Here is a 16,993-nt window from a genome sequence, read left to right as displayed (position 1 = left end):
AATTTCGTGAATAAATTGTTTTACATGACTTATTTCCAGAAAAAATACCAATTATTTGAGTTTTCATGAAGATATATATGACAAAAGAAATTGTTAGAGGTCAATCATTGGCGAAATTTATTGGACAACTAATGTTCTTTATATTTGCACGACTCCATTTTCACGATGTAACAGTTTTCACGTTTTCGTTGAAAGATTTCACGCTGAGAAAATAGAAAACATTAACTATCAAAGGAAGCAAATACGGAGATAAAGAAAAGCTCAATGAGAAATAATTCTTTATATTTTGAATAAGTAAATATATCATTTTTATTTTTTAGTAAAATAACAAAATTTTCGAGGAAATCCAAAGAAGGCAGAGAAAAGATTCCACAAACACACAGACACACACAAAACTGATAAATGGATTTGACAATATATTACATGGTTACCATGGCCACCATTTTGGTCTCGATCATTGATGCGCAAAAAGGTAGCAAAAGATTTTATTAAATCTAGATCTCTAGTTCCCCCATCATTCGTCTAGGTCACTTTTTGCAAAGATTTATTGTAATTTCTGATTTGTGAAATCACTTGACTAAAAGGTTCTATTTCTGTCTAATAGGTAATGAATCAACGGATCCTGTACTAATGTACTTCCCAGTTTTCTCAAAGGTAACGAATCGAGTGGAGATTGAACCCACGATCTCTCGCTTGTCGGGCGATTGCTCTCCCAACTGCGCTATCGGTTCGTTGCTATTACACTAGTTCGTAGTAGACGAGGGGAGCGACCTGCTCAGTGTTCACCATCTGGTACCTGAATTCTACGAATCAATTTTCCACGAACTGAGACACAGCTAGTGTCCGCAATCTCCAACCAACCCGCTATCTTTGAGAGAACTGTTAAGCTATGTACATTGGGGAGAGGCATTAGCCCAACAGAGCCCCGATTTCGGACAACTAGTCCATCAACAGTCACATTAGTGCAGGATCCGTTGATTCATTACCTATAAGTAATACGCACTTGATTTCACACAGTGACTGTTGATGGACTAGTTGTCCGAAATCGGGGCTCCGTTGGGCTAATGCCTCTCCCCAATTTACATAGCTTAACAGTTCTCTCAAAGTTAGCGGGTAGGTTGGAGATTGGACACTAGCTGTGTCTCAGTTCGTGGCAATTCCATTGATTCGTAGAATTCAGGTACCGGATGGTGAACACTGAGCAGGTCGCTCCCCTCGTCTACTACGAACTAGTGTAATAGCAACGAACCGATAGCGCAGTTGGGAGAGCAATCGCCCAGCAAGCGAGAGATCGTGGGTTCAATCCCCACTCGATTCGTTACCTTTGAGAAAACTGGGAAGTACATTAGTGCAGGATCCGTTGATTCATTACCTATAAGTAATACGCACTTGATTTCACACAGTTTCTGTCAAATCTTATCTTATAATTTTATTTTTATTAATGAGCCCTTTTGAATTTGAGCCACATTTAGTAATATTTAGCCAAAACTTTCTTGCCAGAAAAAAGCCACTATAGAGTACATTACAGGCACAGATTCTCTCATTTATTTTTCTAATTTGAAAATCTTCGTTTTGTTAAATTTGAAAAGCCTCTGAAAATTAGGTCCGCCTTGTCTATTGGAAAAGCTGTCCATCCTTTTTTTATTTTGAACCTTAGTCTAGAGAAAATCCAATCTCGTACCCAGAGCCCCTTGCACCACTTTTTGATTTTACTGATGGTCGTGATATAATACACCCCTGTCTCACAGTCCGGTGACACTTTTTCCCACAGCGGAGATAAGATTTTCCATTTAAATCCCAATGGGGATAAAAATTCTATTGTTCCTAAAGTCGAAAAATACAGTTGGAATGGTTTTTGAAAGCAATTTTTTACATTGAATTTTGAACGGCGAATGAAATATAAGTCAATTTCCCAGTCGGGGAAATTGTAGGTATTTTTCCCACCGGGACGAAATTTTGCCCAAATTTTCCAGTGGGGCTGGGGTTTTAGTGGGTCTGTAACACAAGGGGTGTTATAATTGCTCTGAGAGTTACTGTCGCAAGTTTCGTGAGTGCTATCAGAATTGTTTAAAAAGTGAATTAAGGGACTGGGTTCGAGTTTGGAGAAAATCTTGAGAAAACACACATCTATCATCCATACTTTCATCTCATAGGAAACTACTCTCGTGGACTAAGCGGTGAATTTAGATTAAAGAAATTTCTAATGGATGAATACAACCCTGAAGTGAGACCAGTCGTTAATGATCGAGATATTGTTAATCTGACTTTCGAAATTGCTTTGCAACAAATTGTCGAAGTGGTGAGTAAACTTTTCGAATTCAAATCATCAAGAAAAATTTCTTGTTGATAAACCCGAGGCACTATACTTGCTAAAGGACGGGTTGTGCTGTCAGGGTTCAGAAAAATAGACTTTAAAAGGGACTACTTCAGTCATACTTCATATCGAAAAAACAAACCGCCCGTAAGATGTATACTAACTTGACATATTCAGTTATTGCGTAATAGTGTGTAATAAGAAACTTGAGAGCTTGTGAAAAGTGTGATAGTGTGTGACAAACAGGCTTTCTATCACACACTATCACACGTTAGCAAACAGTGGAAACCGACCTCACAAAAGTTGATATTTCCTCATCTGAAATTTTTCCAGAACGAAAAAGAAGAATCACTATCAATCAGTGTCTTCTTTCGACAATATTGGCATGATCCGAACCTTATGTGGGATCCTTTAGATTACGGTAACGTCACATCGACAAATTTCAACCCTGAGATGTTATGGAAACCGGACGTTGCTCTGTATAATAAGTAAGTGACCGAAAATTACGCTTTTGTCCGGAATTGAATCGTTTTGGATTTTTGCTTTGATACAAATTTTGGCAAACTGATTTACATTTTGTAAATTTTGTAGTTAGTTCAAACTTCCTTGTCGACAAATTTCAAAGACTTCTTGAGGTTTGAAAAATTTGAAATGATTTGTCCCCATAATTCTATTCAAAGTCATTTTTCACAAATTTTGGCAAAAAAATCAATGTAAGAATTTCACGTAGGGTTGATTTATCGAGCCTCAGTGCCTCACTCGTGTCGATCGGAGAGGGTACTTGCCTCTGAGCTACCACGGCTTTCTTTCGTTAGCTTAAATCAAATTTGAACTTCCCTTAAAACTCGAGATTAACTGACGATCTCTCACCGTTTTCTTTAGTGTGGAAAAAGACGTTGAATTTGGAGGTCAATTAGATTTATTAAAAAATCGTATCATTGTAAATCACGATGGTAATGTTGTGTGGTATTCACTTGGTATCTTAAATGGGAAATGCCCTATGAACATCCGGTATTTCCCTTTCGACACGCAGATTTGTGATTTCAAATTTGGACCATGGACTTATCATGGGCATTTAGTGGATATATATCCGAAACGTCAAGTTGTAGACACAGGTATTTAAGAATTTCTATCAACATTTTCCTCAAACATAATGCTTATAAGCATATCCAGGCTGAGATTTGGGCTTGAAAACAATAGATCTACTGTTATAAAAAAAAATTCAGGCATGTGCCCAGCCTCAGCTCAAATGAACCCTTTGCTTTATAACAAAAACGTGCAGTTACAATACGAATCGAATACATCTGTAATCTTTACGCAAAACTATTTCCAAAATTAGCAAGTAGCAAATTGATATTAATATAGGATAAGAACAATTTAAGACAATTTTGTACTAGCCAATAAACCTTTGTTAAGGCTCGGCTGGTCTTATTTTTTTAGCACTCATCTTAAGTGCAAAATCGCCACCTTATTTTAACAACTTTGACCCTCTTGCTTAAGATTCGGGTATCTCAAGTTTGTTCTTTTTTGGCGTTTTTGAGCCTTATTGTTCTTATGATATTGTTCTAATAGAAAAAGTGTATTATCTATTAGACTGGAGTCGTTTATAATGCGTGTAATACTAATAATACCAATACTACTAATAATAAAATGGGATTTAGTTTGTATAAACGACTGGAAGAATCCGGTGTTCCAGCCTTATAGATACAGGGGCTAGCTACGCAGAAACTTGCGTAGCGAGAAAACAATTTATCAAGCAATAACAAACTCTCAAAACAAAATCAACTCAAATGAAAAACTTTCAATACACAAATCCACACACATGTTTTTCTCAAGAATTATTTTGAGCGGGAAAACATTATAATTGCAAATATTGACACTTTTCTTTTATTTGGAGTTAGTGCACAAAGGTTTCTAGACGACTAAAATTGTTCCCTTTATTACTTTTTGCTTTATTTCTACTATGTATGAATTAGTCGTCTAGCTTGCTAGACTAATTATCTATTCAAATTGTCTTTACAGCGGCTTATACAATTCATTCGGAATGGCATTTGAAGAGCGCTGAACATATACGTAACGTTGCGTATTACGGTTGTTGCGTGGAGCCGTACCCTGACGTCACCGTTAAAATTGTTTTGGAGAGAAGGCCGTTATTTTACGTATTGAATCTATTGTTACCAATGATTTTGATCGGCGTTTTAACGTTATTGGCGTTTTATTTACCGGCGCAATCAGGTAAAGTGAATTTCAGGGTGATGTTCATGATGTACACCCCTTTCTCACAGACCCGGTAGAAATTTTTCAGCAAGCGGGGGTAAAATTAACGGACAAAAACTCAATGGGGATTGATATTCTCATATTTCTTATGGCTGTGGATTTGAATTCCATCGTTTTCAAGCTAGAAAATTCAGAAAGGATAGAAAAATAGCACAATATTTTGCAGTGAGGATTTGTTTATCAGGTTATTTTCAACAGGACAAAAAATAAAGCATAATTTCTAATAAAGGACGTTATTTAGGCCAATTTTTTCATTGGTGCTGTGAGAAGGGGGTGTTGTACGAAACAAGGAACTCAGTAAAAAGAGTTATTTTTATTAAAGTACAGAAAACATGTTTAAAAAGCCTTCTTTAAACAATAACGTGGCTACTAGCTAACATCCGGAGCTTTTTGGATGTTTCAGTATAAAATATTAGATATTGTTGCGATTGTTTGTTTGAATCAGTAAGGCCCAACAAAATATAACAAAAAGTTTTGAAAGGCAATGTTAGATGATTTGCCTAAGTATTAAGAATTGAAAACAGGGCAGGGGACAGGCATTGTTTTTAATACTTTTCAATCATTTAGAAATTATTAAACAATTAACTTTTTTTTTTACAAATCTCAGGAGAACGTGTTTCATTTGCTGTCACGTTACTATTGGCTATGACGGTTTTTATGTTAATCGTGGCTGACATGGTTCCTGCTAGCTCTGAAACCATACCTTTGCTAGGGATTTTTTTCACAGCTGTGATGGTGGAAATGGTTCTAATGGTTTTCTCAATGTGTTACGTTCTAAAGTTACATCTTATACAGCCGGATGACGGGGAAGAAATAGGGCCGTTCATGCGACGTTTTGTATACGATTTCCTATCATACAAATTTGGAACACGTAAACGGAGGACGGATTTCGCTCGCGATGAATACAAATTTCATTTACAAGATTCAAAAACATGGGACAAAAATGGTAGCACTAAAAGTCATAATGGCGGTCATAGTTATGGTCAAGTGATTAATAATGGTCAAGATGACGGCAGCCGAAATATCGGAGCCGGTGATGTTGATGATTCATCGACGGCAGCCCTTATGGAGAAAAATTTAAGAGTTATGACTGATAAGATGAAGGAAGAAGAAAATGAAAAACGCATTAAGCAGGAATTTGAGATCTGTGCAACGACATTGGATATTCTAGCGCTTATTTGTTTTGTGGCGCTCTTCATTTTGATAACAACCGTATATTTTGTGGCAACTACTTGAAAAGAAATGATGCTGAGAGGCGCGATGGATTTTATATATTTTCGAAATCGCGACGAGTTGAGTTTAGATCAGTATTAACCTACAAAAGCAAATATAAAACGAAAATGATGTTCGAGGCCGTCAAATCATAAGAAACTTGTAATCAACAACAATAATATTTCAAACGGAAAATTGATGAAAATTAATGAGAATTATGTTGAATGTACAAAAGGTATCTCTCACTAGATATATCCCCCGAAAGGAGCAAGTTATAAGTTGTATAAAATTTAGATGTATTTTTTATTAAGAAATCGATTTTTTAGAAAAAACCTTTTTTTTTCGAATGATCTTGTAAAAGGAACAGTGTTATAGTCTTTAGTTATGACATATTGTTAACGTATTCTGATAATTAGTAGCAGAAGGTCTAATAAGCTTATCAAAGAGTAAGAGTTAACAGCTCGTCAATTTTAAAATACCTATAAAATCAAGTGCGGCGGAAAGGGTTGGTTATTTCACCTTCCCAAGTCTCTGAAGGTTAAAAAACAAGTTCAAATAGTCTTTCAAAGAGTCGGAATTTCCCCTATTTCGCACTTTTAAGGGCTACGAGAACCATTAAAATTCAAAAAAGTCTCTTAGTAAATTTTTCAAACACTTGCCCTTTAAGAGGGTTTTCTTAGGGTGATTTTTTTCGGAAAAACTTAGTGCCTCTAAGATTCGGTTTTCAAAGGTCCGATCCGCACGTACCCGACATTCTCAAACCATAGTACCCCACCCAGGTGAACAGCCGACAAATTTGCTTTTTTGAAATGCATCTGGCGAAGAGAATTTTTTATCTAATTGATTGATTGATTGATGAAAAATATACATTACAAAGAATTCTAACTAACATTAAAAAAAAAATCATAAATCATCATAAAAATGTAAAATTATACAACAAAACTCATAAAATCTAAAATTGACCTAAAATTTAACTTAAAAAAAAATGTTTTCAATTAAAGGGATCATTTTTCGATAAACTACACGAATGAAATTGTTTCAAAACTTTTTCCTTTGTAAAGATACGGTCGTCCACCCATTAGACCCTTAAATCCCCAATCTCTATAAAACAAAACGTCATACAGAGTGTCCCGAAAAAGCGGACACATGTTTATATAAAGTAAAATTCTCAGAACTGATTATCTAACCTTAGAATTATTGAAATAAGATTAAAATTCTCTTTGTAATCAATAGATAGATATTCAATTTCCAAGATGATACAATAAAGAAATAATAATTATACAAGTCATAAAATTTGGTATAAATTATGAGGGTTTTATTTTGTATAAAAATATGTCCGCTTTTTTCGGGACACACTGTATAGTACCAGGGATTTTTCTAAACACTTGGATCCTGGGCCGTTTTTGTAAACGTAGATTGAGTTTCTAATATACCTGATAGGGAATTTGCTCACCGAAACTGTACATTGTTGAAGCTGGGGGTCTGGTGGGTTTTCAGAGGGCGAAGCTCCCGAAAAATTTTTGAATATATGTAGATAAAATATTAGTTACTTTTGCTTGCAAACAACAAACTAGTTTAATTTTGCTAGAAAATATCTTTTCTTTTTTGGATTAAGTGCTCATTGAAAAATTTCTGAGTACAGAACTATTAAGAAGTCACCAGTCTTCTAGAGACGGCACAATTAAGTCAAAATCAAAAATAACAATCGAAAGAGAATGCTAAAAACATAATATTGTATCCCAAAGCGCTCCAGCATACTTAGTGATGAAATCTCAACAACAATTCTCTAAAAGTGTTCGTTCAGACCATTACAAAAGATCATCATAAAGATGCCTTTGGTGTAAACTGTTCGATAATACCCTCATCTAATAACTTGTTAATCTCGGCTTTCGTAAAATTCTCATTTCTCAAATATTCGACAGTATGTTCTCCTATATTCGGTTCCGGCAAAATTTCCTCACGCGCGGGCGTTCGAGAAAGTTCAGGGGCGGGCGTTGGTTCATACCGCCCGTGCTCTTGATTATACATAAACGAACCAGCTGCCTTGTTATGAGCATGTTCGTGTGCGTCAAGAAAATCTAGCACCGGTGTGACGCAAGCATCTTTGTCTTCAAAGACTCGGCACCATTCTTCTTGTGTTTTCGAAGCAAAAATCTCTTCCATATTAGTTTTCATTTTAGGCCACTCCAATACGTTCATTTGAACAGATAACGTTTCATCATCCTCTGCATCAAGACCTACCAAATGTAATAAGAAAATAAAGATATTGACGGATAAAATCGATCCCTTTTTGTCATATTTAATCTTGTCATTGAATTTATTCTTGACTCTGAACGGTTTAGTGGTGCCTTATTTTAGTTTGATTATCTTCCTACATAGCTCTAATATATATTTATTTTCCCTTCTAGAGATGGTTTTTTTATTTTTTTTATTTTATAGCTTAGTACCCCTGACGATATCGCTTAGTGCCTTGAAGGCACCTTAGGAAAGCCAAGTAAAGTTAGAGGCTAAAATTAAATCAATTTATTTATACATAGCCAGTTTATTTGGGGTAACTAGCTGTGCTGACCGAGAATCTGGAAAGTGCTTATTTATGTGTATATTACTATATGAGCTTAGATATTTACAATTATCTCATCTTATACATAGCTAAACTGGGGAAAAAAATGGGGAAAAGTGCAGTTAAGAATTGGAAAAAGAAATCATAATTGTGATGTTTTTTTATAATCTTACGTAAGCATGCTTAGATCGAGAGGTTGGAAAGGCTGAAAAATGCTTGAAGGATGTTTATATCCTAAGCTAAATTTTAGGGAAATTCCGAAAATCCTGAAAAGACAAGCTAAAATAAAGGTAAGGGTAATGAAGCATATGTTTTAAATTTTGTCCTATTTGAGCCTTGATATGCTTATAAATGCAATGCTTATAAAAAACACGCATACATACAAAAAACATTTAACAAACCTTTTAAAAGTTCTTGATAAAATTGTGGTTCGATCGCCCCAACTGCCATATATTTTCCATCTTTCGTTTGGTACACTTGATAAAAAGGAGCCCCTCCGTCCAAGACGTTCGTGCCTCGCTCACCCAACCAAATACCAATGTCACGTGATCGGTGTAGAAAAGATGATACGTAAGACGCGCCCGCTGTCTACAAAAAGGTGTTATTGGAGTTAGTTCATGTAATGTTTCCAGTTCACTCAAATAGAGACCTACACGCAAGCGTAATTTGCCGTTCTTTTAAACCACATGCAGTTAATTCCCGTGATAAAGAAAGAGGAATGAATCTGTGGTACAGTCAATTTCGGTCGGGGTTGTGGACGGCGAAATATAAAATTTGTCTTTCTTTAAATATTTGTCGTTCTTTTTGTCGCTTTTTTTATAGTTATTTGTCGTTCTTTTTAGATGGTCTGGAAATGTTAGATGAACAGTCTCATTGAGATAAATAAAAATGCTCTTCACGAAGGCTACGTTCGCAATAATTGCACAGTAATAAAGTGGAAAAATAAAATTCTCTCCAGATAAAGGAAGCTATACGCTAATAAATCTTACAAATTCATCTGGGAGAATCAATCCGAGTTGAGTCTCCATAACTCGAACACACAAGGGGAACACAAATTTGTTCGATGTTTGGAGTTTGGAGTGAGGTTTATAAGGCCGTCTGATAGGGCCGTCAATAAAACTTCGAGTTAAGGGGACATTCGAGACGTCATAGACGTTCAAGTTGAAGAGACTCCACTGTACTTAGGGTCTCTTAAGGCTTTAAAATGGAAATCATGTCAGTGTACCGTATTAATTCGAATAAACGCTCGGGTGTTTATCAAATTTTTTGATTTTTAGGAGGGGCGTTTATTTGAAGGGGCGTTTAAAAGAAGGGAGCGTTTATTTGAAGTAATACAGTAATTGGGTTAGAGTAAATTCCTAAAGATTTGTTTCTACAAATGTTATTATAGAGAGGTCTGGAGGGGTCCATACTTATCATGAATAAATTTTAAGATCAATTAGAACAAGTTTCATGTTGAATGGACCTACCTGAAGGCTGATGTAATAAAAAAATAGAAAAAATGGGAGCAAAAGTAAGAAAATGCCAACTCAACAAATACAACTCGAGAAATTAAAGAAAAACCATTTTTCCGGCGATTCTCGACTGTTGCGGTTCTTAGAAAGTTCCGGCTACCAAGATTTCATTGAAAAGTGAAAAAACTCAGAAAAAACTAATGATAAAATCTCGAGAAAATGCTTAAAAACCGGTTTTCCCGGAGGGAAATCTTTTTTCGAAAATCGGGCTCTTTCACATTTTCGACATTACCATTTTACATCATGATGAAAAAAAACAGAAAAGCCAATCCTGAGAAAAGTTCACATCAGACGAACAAAAGGACGGATGAACGAACGAACGAACGAAGAAAGGTTAATTTAAAGGACCTCCAAGGTAGGTCGAAAAATCAATCAAGGTACTTACAATTGACGCATCGACAACCTGGCCTTTTCCTGAAACACTTCTTTCAAACAAAGCCATCATTATTCCCATAACAGCCATCATACTTCCTCCAGCAAAATCACCAAGCAAATTGATCGGTGGCTCAGGTTTGTTACCTAAAAATATCATGATATAAATAAAATATAAAATTGGCTTTTTCTAGCATTTGTATTTAAGAACGTCGCCGATAAGGCTATAAGTATCCAAAAAGCTTATTGATTTATTAGGCAATACAGAAATTGCATGGAATTAATAGAACCATGATAAAGGTTAATTAAAGCCGTGCGGATCACAATAGTTTTCGTTACAAATTTTAAAAGAATCCAAATAGGAACACAGAAGTCTGTTTTAACCATCAGATCAAGAAACAAATTGATTTTTTAGCCCGTCCCTTATCACCAACCATAATAAATCTTTATCAGGTATGTCATAGTAATGAATAGGAACAACTGTAACAAACCTTCCAACTTTGAAATGAAAGTTCCGTGAGAGTAAAGGCTTGGGCACACAAGAAGTTTTTTTCGCATTGGCGCAATGCAACATGCTCCATCTCACCAACACAAGAAAACAGTGCATGTCTCATGGTTTCTTTTATGGTTTTATGGGACAAAAAGTGAGGGAAATACCCAAAAGACACGCTGATTTTGTCCATGGGACAAAAGTGAGAAACACATAAATGTTATTAAAAGTTTTGTCGACTAGACACGAGAAAGCGCTTCAGGTTGGTGAGATGGAGCATGTTGCATTGCACCAACGCGAAAAAAACTTCTCGTGTCCCCAAGCCTTAAATGATAGAGATAGTTGATGGAATATAAGAAAGATTTCAGGTTTCAAGACTAATTTACTGGGGCATATAAATCAAAAAAGTGAAAATTTTTCAAAAACAAACCTTTCTGACCCAACATGGACAAGACACCTGTCATTGCTAAATAGTTGATATCGTGTCCAGCTTTCTGTGAAAGAGGTGTTGGTTTTGTACCATACCCTATTATGAAGAAATGAAAAATTTTGTTTGTTAAAGTACTTTTGGGGCGGTTTTCATTTCATAAAAAAATTGGTTTTATCGAATTCTTTAAAATTTTATTTCAATACTTTAAAGAAATGAGATTCTCGTTATTTAATACTTTTATGACAGCTGATTTTCATAAAATCTTCAATTTACCTCTCCTGATCAGTACCATTTTGACTCGAAAAATTAGTAGGGAAACCATTACATAATGACTCAAGCAACAAACCCAATGACGAAATTGTTCGACCTCGCGAAAGTTTCTGCTCGCGAAAATTTGTACGCCTAAAGTATTTCGTCCATACCGCAATTCCCGGAAGGTGCTGCGATGATCTTAGATTCGGCATTTCTTATATTGAAATGCATGCAATTTTCCCAACTGATGTTTTCCTTTGAGAGAGAGAGACTCTTTAACACTCCGAGATTGGCGATTTCGACTACCATTTTTATAGATAGATTGGGTTTTTATAGATTCTAAAGAGGTCCCACCGGACAAATAATAGTATTTTACTCCTTTTGTTTTTTATCACACTCGATAATTATTTTAAATAGGCACGCATCATTTTATCACTTTTTAACACTTAAATCTATTTTTTCAAATTTTTAATTTCTGTAGATAAGAAAGAGTATGTTTTTGATTTTCATTCACATCTGACGATTGTTGTTGTAAGCAGCATGAAACTATTATTAATGTTTGGAAAGTTTTCAACTTGAAATATATTTGATTTATTGATTTATAGATTTTTAAGATTAAGAAATTTTCGCGAGCATTAACTTTCCTGAATTTGCCCTGTTGGAGTAAGTAACGTTATATCCCTACCCTCATGATTTCGTGTCGGAAGATTGACGTCACTTCGTAATATACAAATACGAAGTAATAAACCAGCAAAGTGTTAGAAAAATCGCATGGCAGGCTAATTATAGACAATTTTGCTCCGGCAAGAAAAAGTGAAGCCTTAGTGCACCATTTCTTTCTTCTCGAGTGATAATTTTTTCTAAATCTGGCGGTAAATTTTTCATTATTGCGTTTGTGTGAAAACCACGCAGGTCGAGCCAGGCCACGTTACTGAGTTGATGCTCTCTAATTCGTCATTCTGCTATTCATCGATACGATAAAATTATAAGTCCCTATAAAAGTTCAAAAAGGAAGAATCGAAAAAGTCTACTTTTTTAAAATCTAATCGATAATAATCAATGTAAAATCGATAAGATCGATAAGATCGATGCTTTAAGGTAATCGATATTGATCGATAGCTCATTGATAACAAACAATCGATAACTCATCGATAGACAATCGATGAATAATTGATAATAGTCGAACCACAAGGTAATCAAAATTAATCCCTTGCTCATCGATATCCATCGTTGACTAATCGATCGATTACGACCGTCTGGTCAGCCTAGCTCTAAAGCTCTAAAACAGCATCTAATAATAACATGAAAACCAGAATATGATTCTTCAATCAAAACTTACAAACATCAATGTGTCAGATTTAACAAAATTAATAACAGCACTGTCATCATTGACAATAAAACAAAGGATTTTCTGTCAAGAGCCTTGTAAACGTTCAAAAAACTTCCATCGAAATGACCTGTCAAAGTCTACCATTTTAGCGCGGTCCAAGAATTGAGCCGAGAACGCTCGCAGAACACCCGCGGGGGTGAAAAAATTTAATCTGTCAATCATTTTCTCAAGCGATGAGTACGCTCGCAAAGCGATTCTAGCTTTACAATAGTGCCGCGGATCATCAGTGGATAGTATTCAATTATCATTATCCCTTTATTTTCATTCCTAGAACTTTTGCAAAAAAGGGAAATAGAAAAGTTGTATTTTTCACTGCTCTACCTACCCTTTTCCTTCTTTCAAATATTGAATTTGAAAGATCTTCCATGTGGCGTTTTCTTGCAAACTTCAAAAAACAGATTTTTGTCCCGCCTTTGCATGGCTGGAACCCCCCCCCTGGCCTGAGGGGGGGGGCTAAAAGGTCGAGCAGCAATTGGTACCTGATTTTAGCCTGTGGCTAGGGGGGACTAACCATGTTAGGGGTCACCTAATTTTTTTCAGATGGACCTGGGGACTAGATTCTATGTTTGGTGATTGAATTATAAGCAGCCTACCAGACCATAGGTTGGCACTTTCTCATCTTATATTTTAATCTGAGCAATGCTCAAAAACTAACAATTTGGTATCTAATATATTATCTGCAGTGCCGTAGCAACTGGGGGGGAGGCAAGGGGGGCTATGCCCCCAATAATTTTTTCGAAAATGGTTATTTTTCAAAATGCAAAGTTTTTCTTTTTTAATTTGTCATAATTGTCTTATAAGTGCATGTTTTGAGTGCATTTTCAAGCAATCTAGAGCTCAAATTTTCAAAATTTTTCACTAAACTTCAGCCCCCCTAATATGAAAATGCTTCCTATGGCACTGATCTGTAAAAATTCTTTAATCCTGTTGCATTTACTTAGATAAACATCTGTCTGGCAAAGGATCTGCAACCTGACTTACAAAACCTTGATAATATGGCATGAACCTTCAGTACTTAACTTATCTCTTATTTCTTAGGACATTTATTCTATTTAGCAATAAGCTAAACTAACTGTTGTATTTGTTTGATTGTGTCATTGGCTTAGGGGTCACCTAAAATATTTGGCAACCAGGGGTTACCTAAATCTTAGGGGTCACCTGAATTCTTAGGGGGCACCTAAAACCTGCTGCCAAGCCATGCTTTGGGGGACTTTAGATTAAGTGCTTTGTGCAGCATAGGGTACATAGTTCAAACATGCGTTTACTCTGCTGGTGTTAACATTCTAACAACTTCCATTGGAATGATCTGCTGCTGCTAAGTTTTGCGCGGTTTGAGGATTGAGCTGAGAAAGCTAGCAGAACAGTGCGGCTGGAACTTCGATATTCCAGGATTTAGTTTTTTATTTAGCCATAAGTGTGAACCCCCCCTTCTTTAAGGGGATCCAACTTCTCAAGAAAGGGTTCATAGGGGGGATAAGAGATTTTCTTTTGAGTTTTTAGGGGGTATTAAATAAAAAAAAGGGGGATAATAACTTTTTGGTAAAAATATGTAATATATCTTAAATTGGTCAAACGAAAACAAATTTGTCGTCAAAGAGATTTAAGAGTTAGTGAAAATACAGACCAGATATCAACCAGTCCCATGTTTTGACCAATCGACCCAAGTTAGAGCAGTTGACGGTATCGAGTGAATCCAAAAAAAAGTTTACAGGTTTGTCGAAATATTGTGAGCTTCAAGATTTAAATTTTTTGTTCATTCTTTATTAATAGTATAGAGGATGATCTAAGGCGGCCATCGAAAAATTGTTCTATTCGCATCACCTGCCCGCATCATATTTTCCCCTGATTTTCTGGTGCGGAGATGCGGGAAAAATCCAGAAAAAGCAAATCGTTCTTTTGACGTTTAGCTTTTTTCTTGATCGCTCTGGCCACCATCAGAAAATTGTTCTGTTTGTGTCACCACCTGCCCCTGACTTATACAGAAGCAATTTTAAAAAACCCGGGAATTTTCCGACCAGCCGTCCGCCCGCATGCATTTTTAACACCTGTTGCGACGCGAACAGAACAATTTTTCGATGGCCGCCTAACTTGAATTTTGAGCTATCTTACCGTAACTTGGTCTGATGTTGACATCCCTCCTTTAATTCCGGCACCCTTTTTATCAACTGAAATTGATAGAAAAGTTGAAACTGTTTGTCTTTGCTTAGGGGCCGTCGACATTCGACTTTCGAATTTTTTAACGGCATTTGGCCGTTATGGTTCTGACCCCCTCCCCCCTCTACGTTAACGGCCATCAAATTCTCTACAGTTAAAGGGGAATTAACGTTTGGAATTAACCCTGTGATTTTTTTTCGAAACATTAAAGAGGAAGAAAAATGTGATCGAACAAAAAAAGAACCACTTCAAAATGTCTTTTATTCATTGAGTTATTTAATCTTTAATTTCTCACAATTTTGACTCTACAATGGAGAAAAACTCCCCCTCTGTGTATTTTGTGACGTAAAGTGCGCCCCAACTATTCTCACTGTTACACTCTATTTGGTTGTTAAAGAGATATAAAACGTTAGAAATGAATCTTTTTTAGAGTAATTATAGCAAAACGTTGAAGACATAAAACTAGGAGAATGTAGTTAGTATTCCAAAGGTGCAGTAAATTCTCTAACGGCAAAAAGAAACTCAAAAACTGCATTTTAAATCATCATTCACCACTCTTCCCTTATAAAAAAGAGAAACACAGCTCACACCCTACGTCACATTTTTCTTATCCATAGCAACACAAGAGAATTTTCAAACAACTCTTATTCCGGATGTAGAAGAGTAAAGCCCTATAAACCATATATATTTGAAATCGTCTCAATGAGCTCTATTTGAATCTGTCATTTGTTTGTTGACAAATTTGAAACGTTAATTCCCCTTTAAAAAATTGTCAAAAATCGTTGAAACTCTAAATTTTCTCCTTCACTTTCATCGTTGTTTCGTCAGCCATCTTTAATATCGCTACGGCTTCGCTCAGTTTACATTTTAAAAATAACGGAGATAATTTCTAAACTTTTTTCCAAAAGTTGGGCGAATTAATTATCTCCGTAATCATACTCAAAAGAATAGCGGCATTTCAAAGAAAAAAGACCGACCGTCTGCGAAATTCAACGGCCGCGCGGACCGTCTAAACAAAAGGAACACGAGACATAAACATCGGGTCGTTTGTTTTGGTTAAAATTATTCTAAAAAATAGCGAAGTGAATACTTTAGGTATGCGACTTTAGCAGATCTTAGTTGATAAAAGGAGGAAAAGAAATATGGAAAGTAACATTTGTATGGAATAAACGTCTCAAAAATCGATATTTTCTGGTGAAAAGAATTGATATGTGGTGAGTTGACCCCTAAAGAGATTTTCGACCTTCCCTTAACGGCACATGGTCGACCGTCGGCGAAATTCAAGGGCCGTGCGGACCGTCTGAACAAAGAAACTCGAGACGTAAACATCGGGCCGTTTGTTTTGGTTAAAATTTTTGTAAAATAGCGAAGCGAACGAATATTTAGGTATGTAAAAATAGGAAAAGAAATGTGGAAAGTAACATTTGTCACGGAATAAACGTATTAAAAATCGATATTTCTGGGGAAATTTCTTAGCGTCAAAGACTCTAACCCACCCACCCCTTCGCGTCAATTTGACGTTAGTCGTGGGAAGAATCGATATGTGAGTGACCCCTTATTGATACTCTATTCAAACTTATTCAATAGGCTGTCGCGTTCTCCAAACAACTTATTGAAGTTCTTACCATTTAAACGTGTATAGATAAGCCTCTCATTTGATTCCAGTAATGTATTTGGTCCAAGTCCAAGCTTTTCCATGATGCCTGGTCTGAAAGGCTCGATAATAACATCAGATGAAGATGCCAATCTTTTAAAAACATTCTGTCCTTTTGAAGATTTTAAGTCCAAACAAATTGATTGTTTTCCACGAGAAAGAGAGTCCAAAGTAAAATTCTCATTGGTTCGATTAACTCGGCATACTTTAGCTCCAAAATCTGCAAGGATCATTCCTGTAAATGGTACAGGGGCAAGCCCGGCAAGCTCCAAAACCTTGATGCCATTCAGGGGCAATTTCCTCGTGACCCCTGCTGCAGCCGCCATTTTGTTTGTTATGGTTCAGTGTAAAAGAATCACGAAATCACGAAAATT

The 16,993-nt window shown here is 36.0% G+C and overlaps 2 protein-coding genes and 1 non-coding gene across 3 annotated transcripts; 2 read left to right on the top strand and 1 right to left on the bottom strand.

The window, feature by feature from the left end:
• The first annotated feature begins 318 nt into the window (after window positions 1-318).
• On the top strand, window positions 319-6,159 carry LOC136809188 (acetylcholine receptor subunit alpha-type acr-16-like). The gene is made up of 6 exons (XM_067065709.1): window positions 319-472; window positions 2,154-2,299; window positions 2,648-2,802; window positions 3,197-3,429; window positions 4,337-4,549; window positions 5,199-6,159. The coding sequence occupies exons 1-6, from the start codon at window positions 403-405 to the stop codon at window positions 5,825-5,827; spliced, it is 1,446 nt and encodes a 481-aa protein (XP_066921810.1). The 5' UTR covers window positions 319-402; the 3' UTR covers window positions 5,828-6,159.
• Window positions 1,246-1,318, top strand: Trnaa-agc (transfer RNA alanine (anticodon AGC)). The gene has a single exon. It is a non-coding gene; the product is annotated as a tRNA-Ala (tRNA).
• A 1,278-nt stretch (window positions 6,160-7,437) lies between the features above and the next one.
• LOC136809189 (alpha-methylacyl-CoA racemase-like) lies at window positions 7,438-16,993 on the bottom strand. Its single transcript, XM_067065710.1, has 5 exons — window positions 16,591-16,993; window positions 11,170-11,265; window positions 10,263-10,396; window positions 8,765-8,951; window positions 7,438-8,040 (listed from the first exon to the last, which is right to left on the bottom strand). The coding sequence occupies exons 1-5, from the start codon at window positions 16,943-16,945 to the stop codon at window positions 7,625-7,627; spliced, it is 1,188 nt and encodes a 395-aa protein (XP_066921811.1). The 5' UTR covers window positions 16,946-16,993; the 3' UTR covers window positions 7,438-7,624.

Source organism: Clytia hemisphaerica, unplaced genomic scaffold, assembly GCF_902728285.1.
Source record: "Clytia hemisphaerica strain Z4C2 unplaced genomic scaffold, Clytia hemisphaerica genome assembly, whole genome shotgun sequence".
Lineage (NCBI taxonomy): Eukaryota > Metazoa > Cnidaria > Hydrozoa > Leptothecata > Clytiidae > Clytia > Clytia hemisphaerica.
The sequence above is the reverse complement of the archived record's forward strand: the minus strand, read 5'-3'. Positions and strand labels throughout refer to the sequence as shown.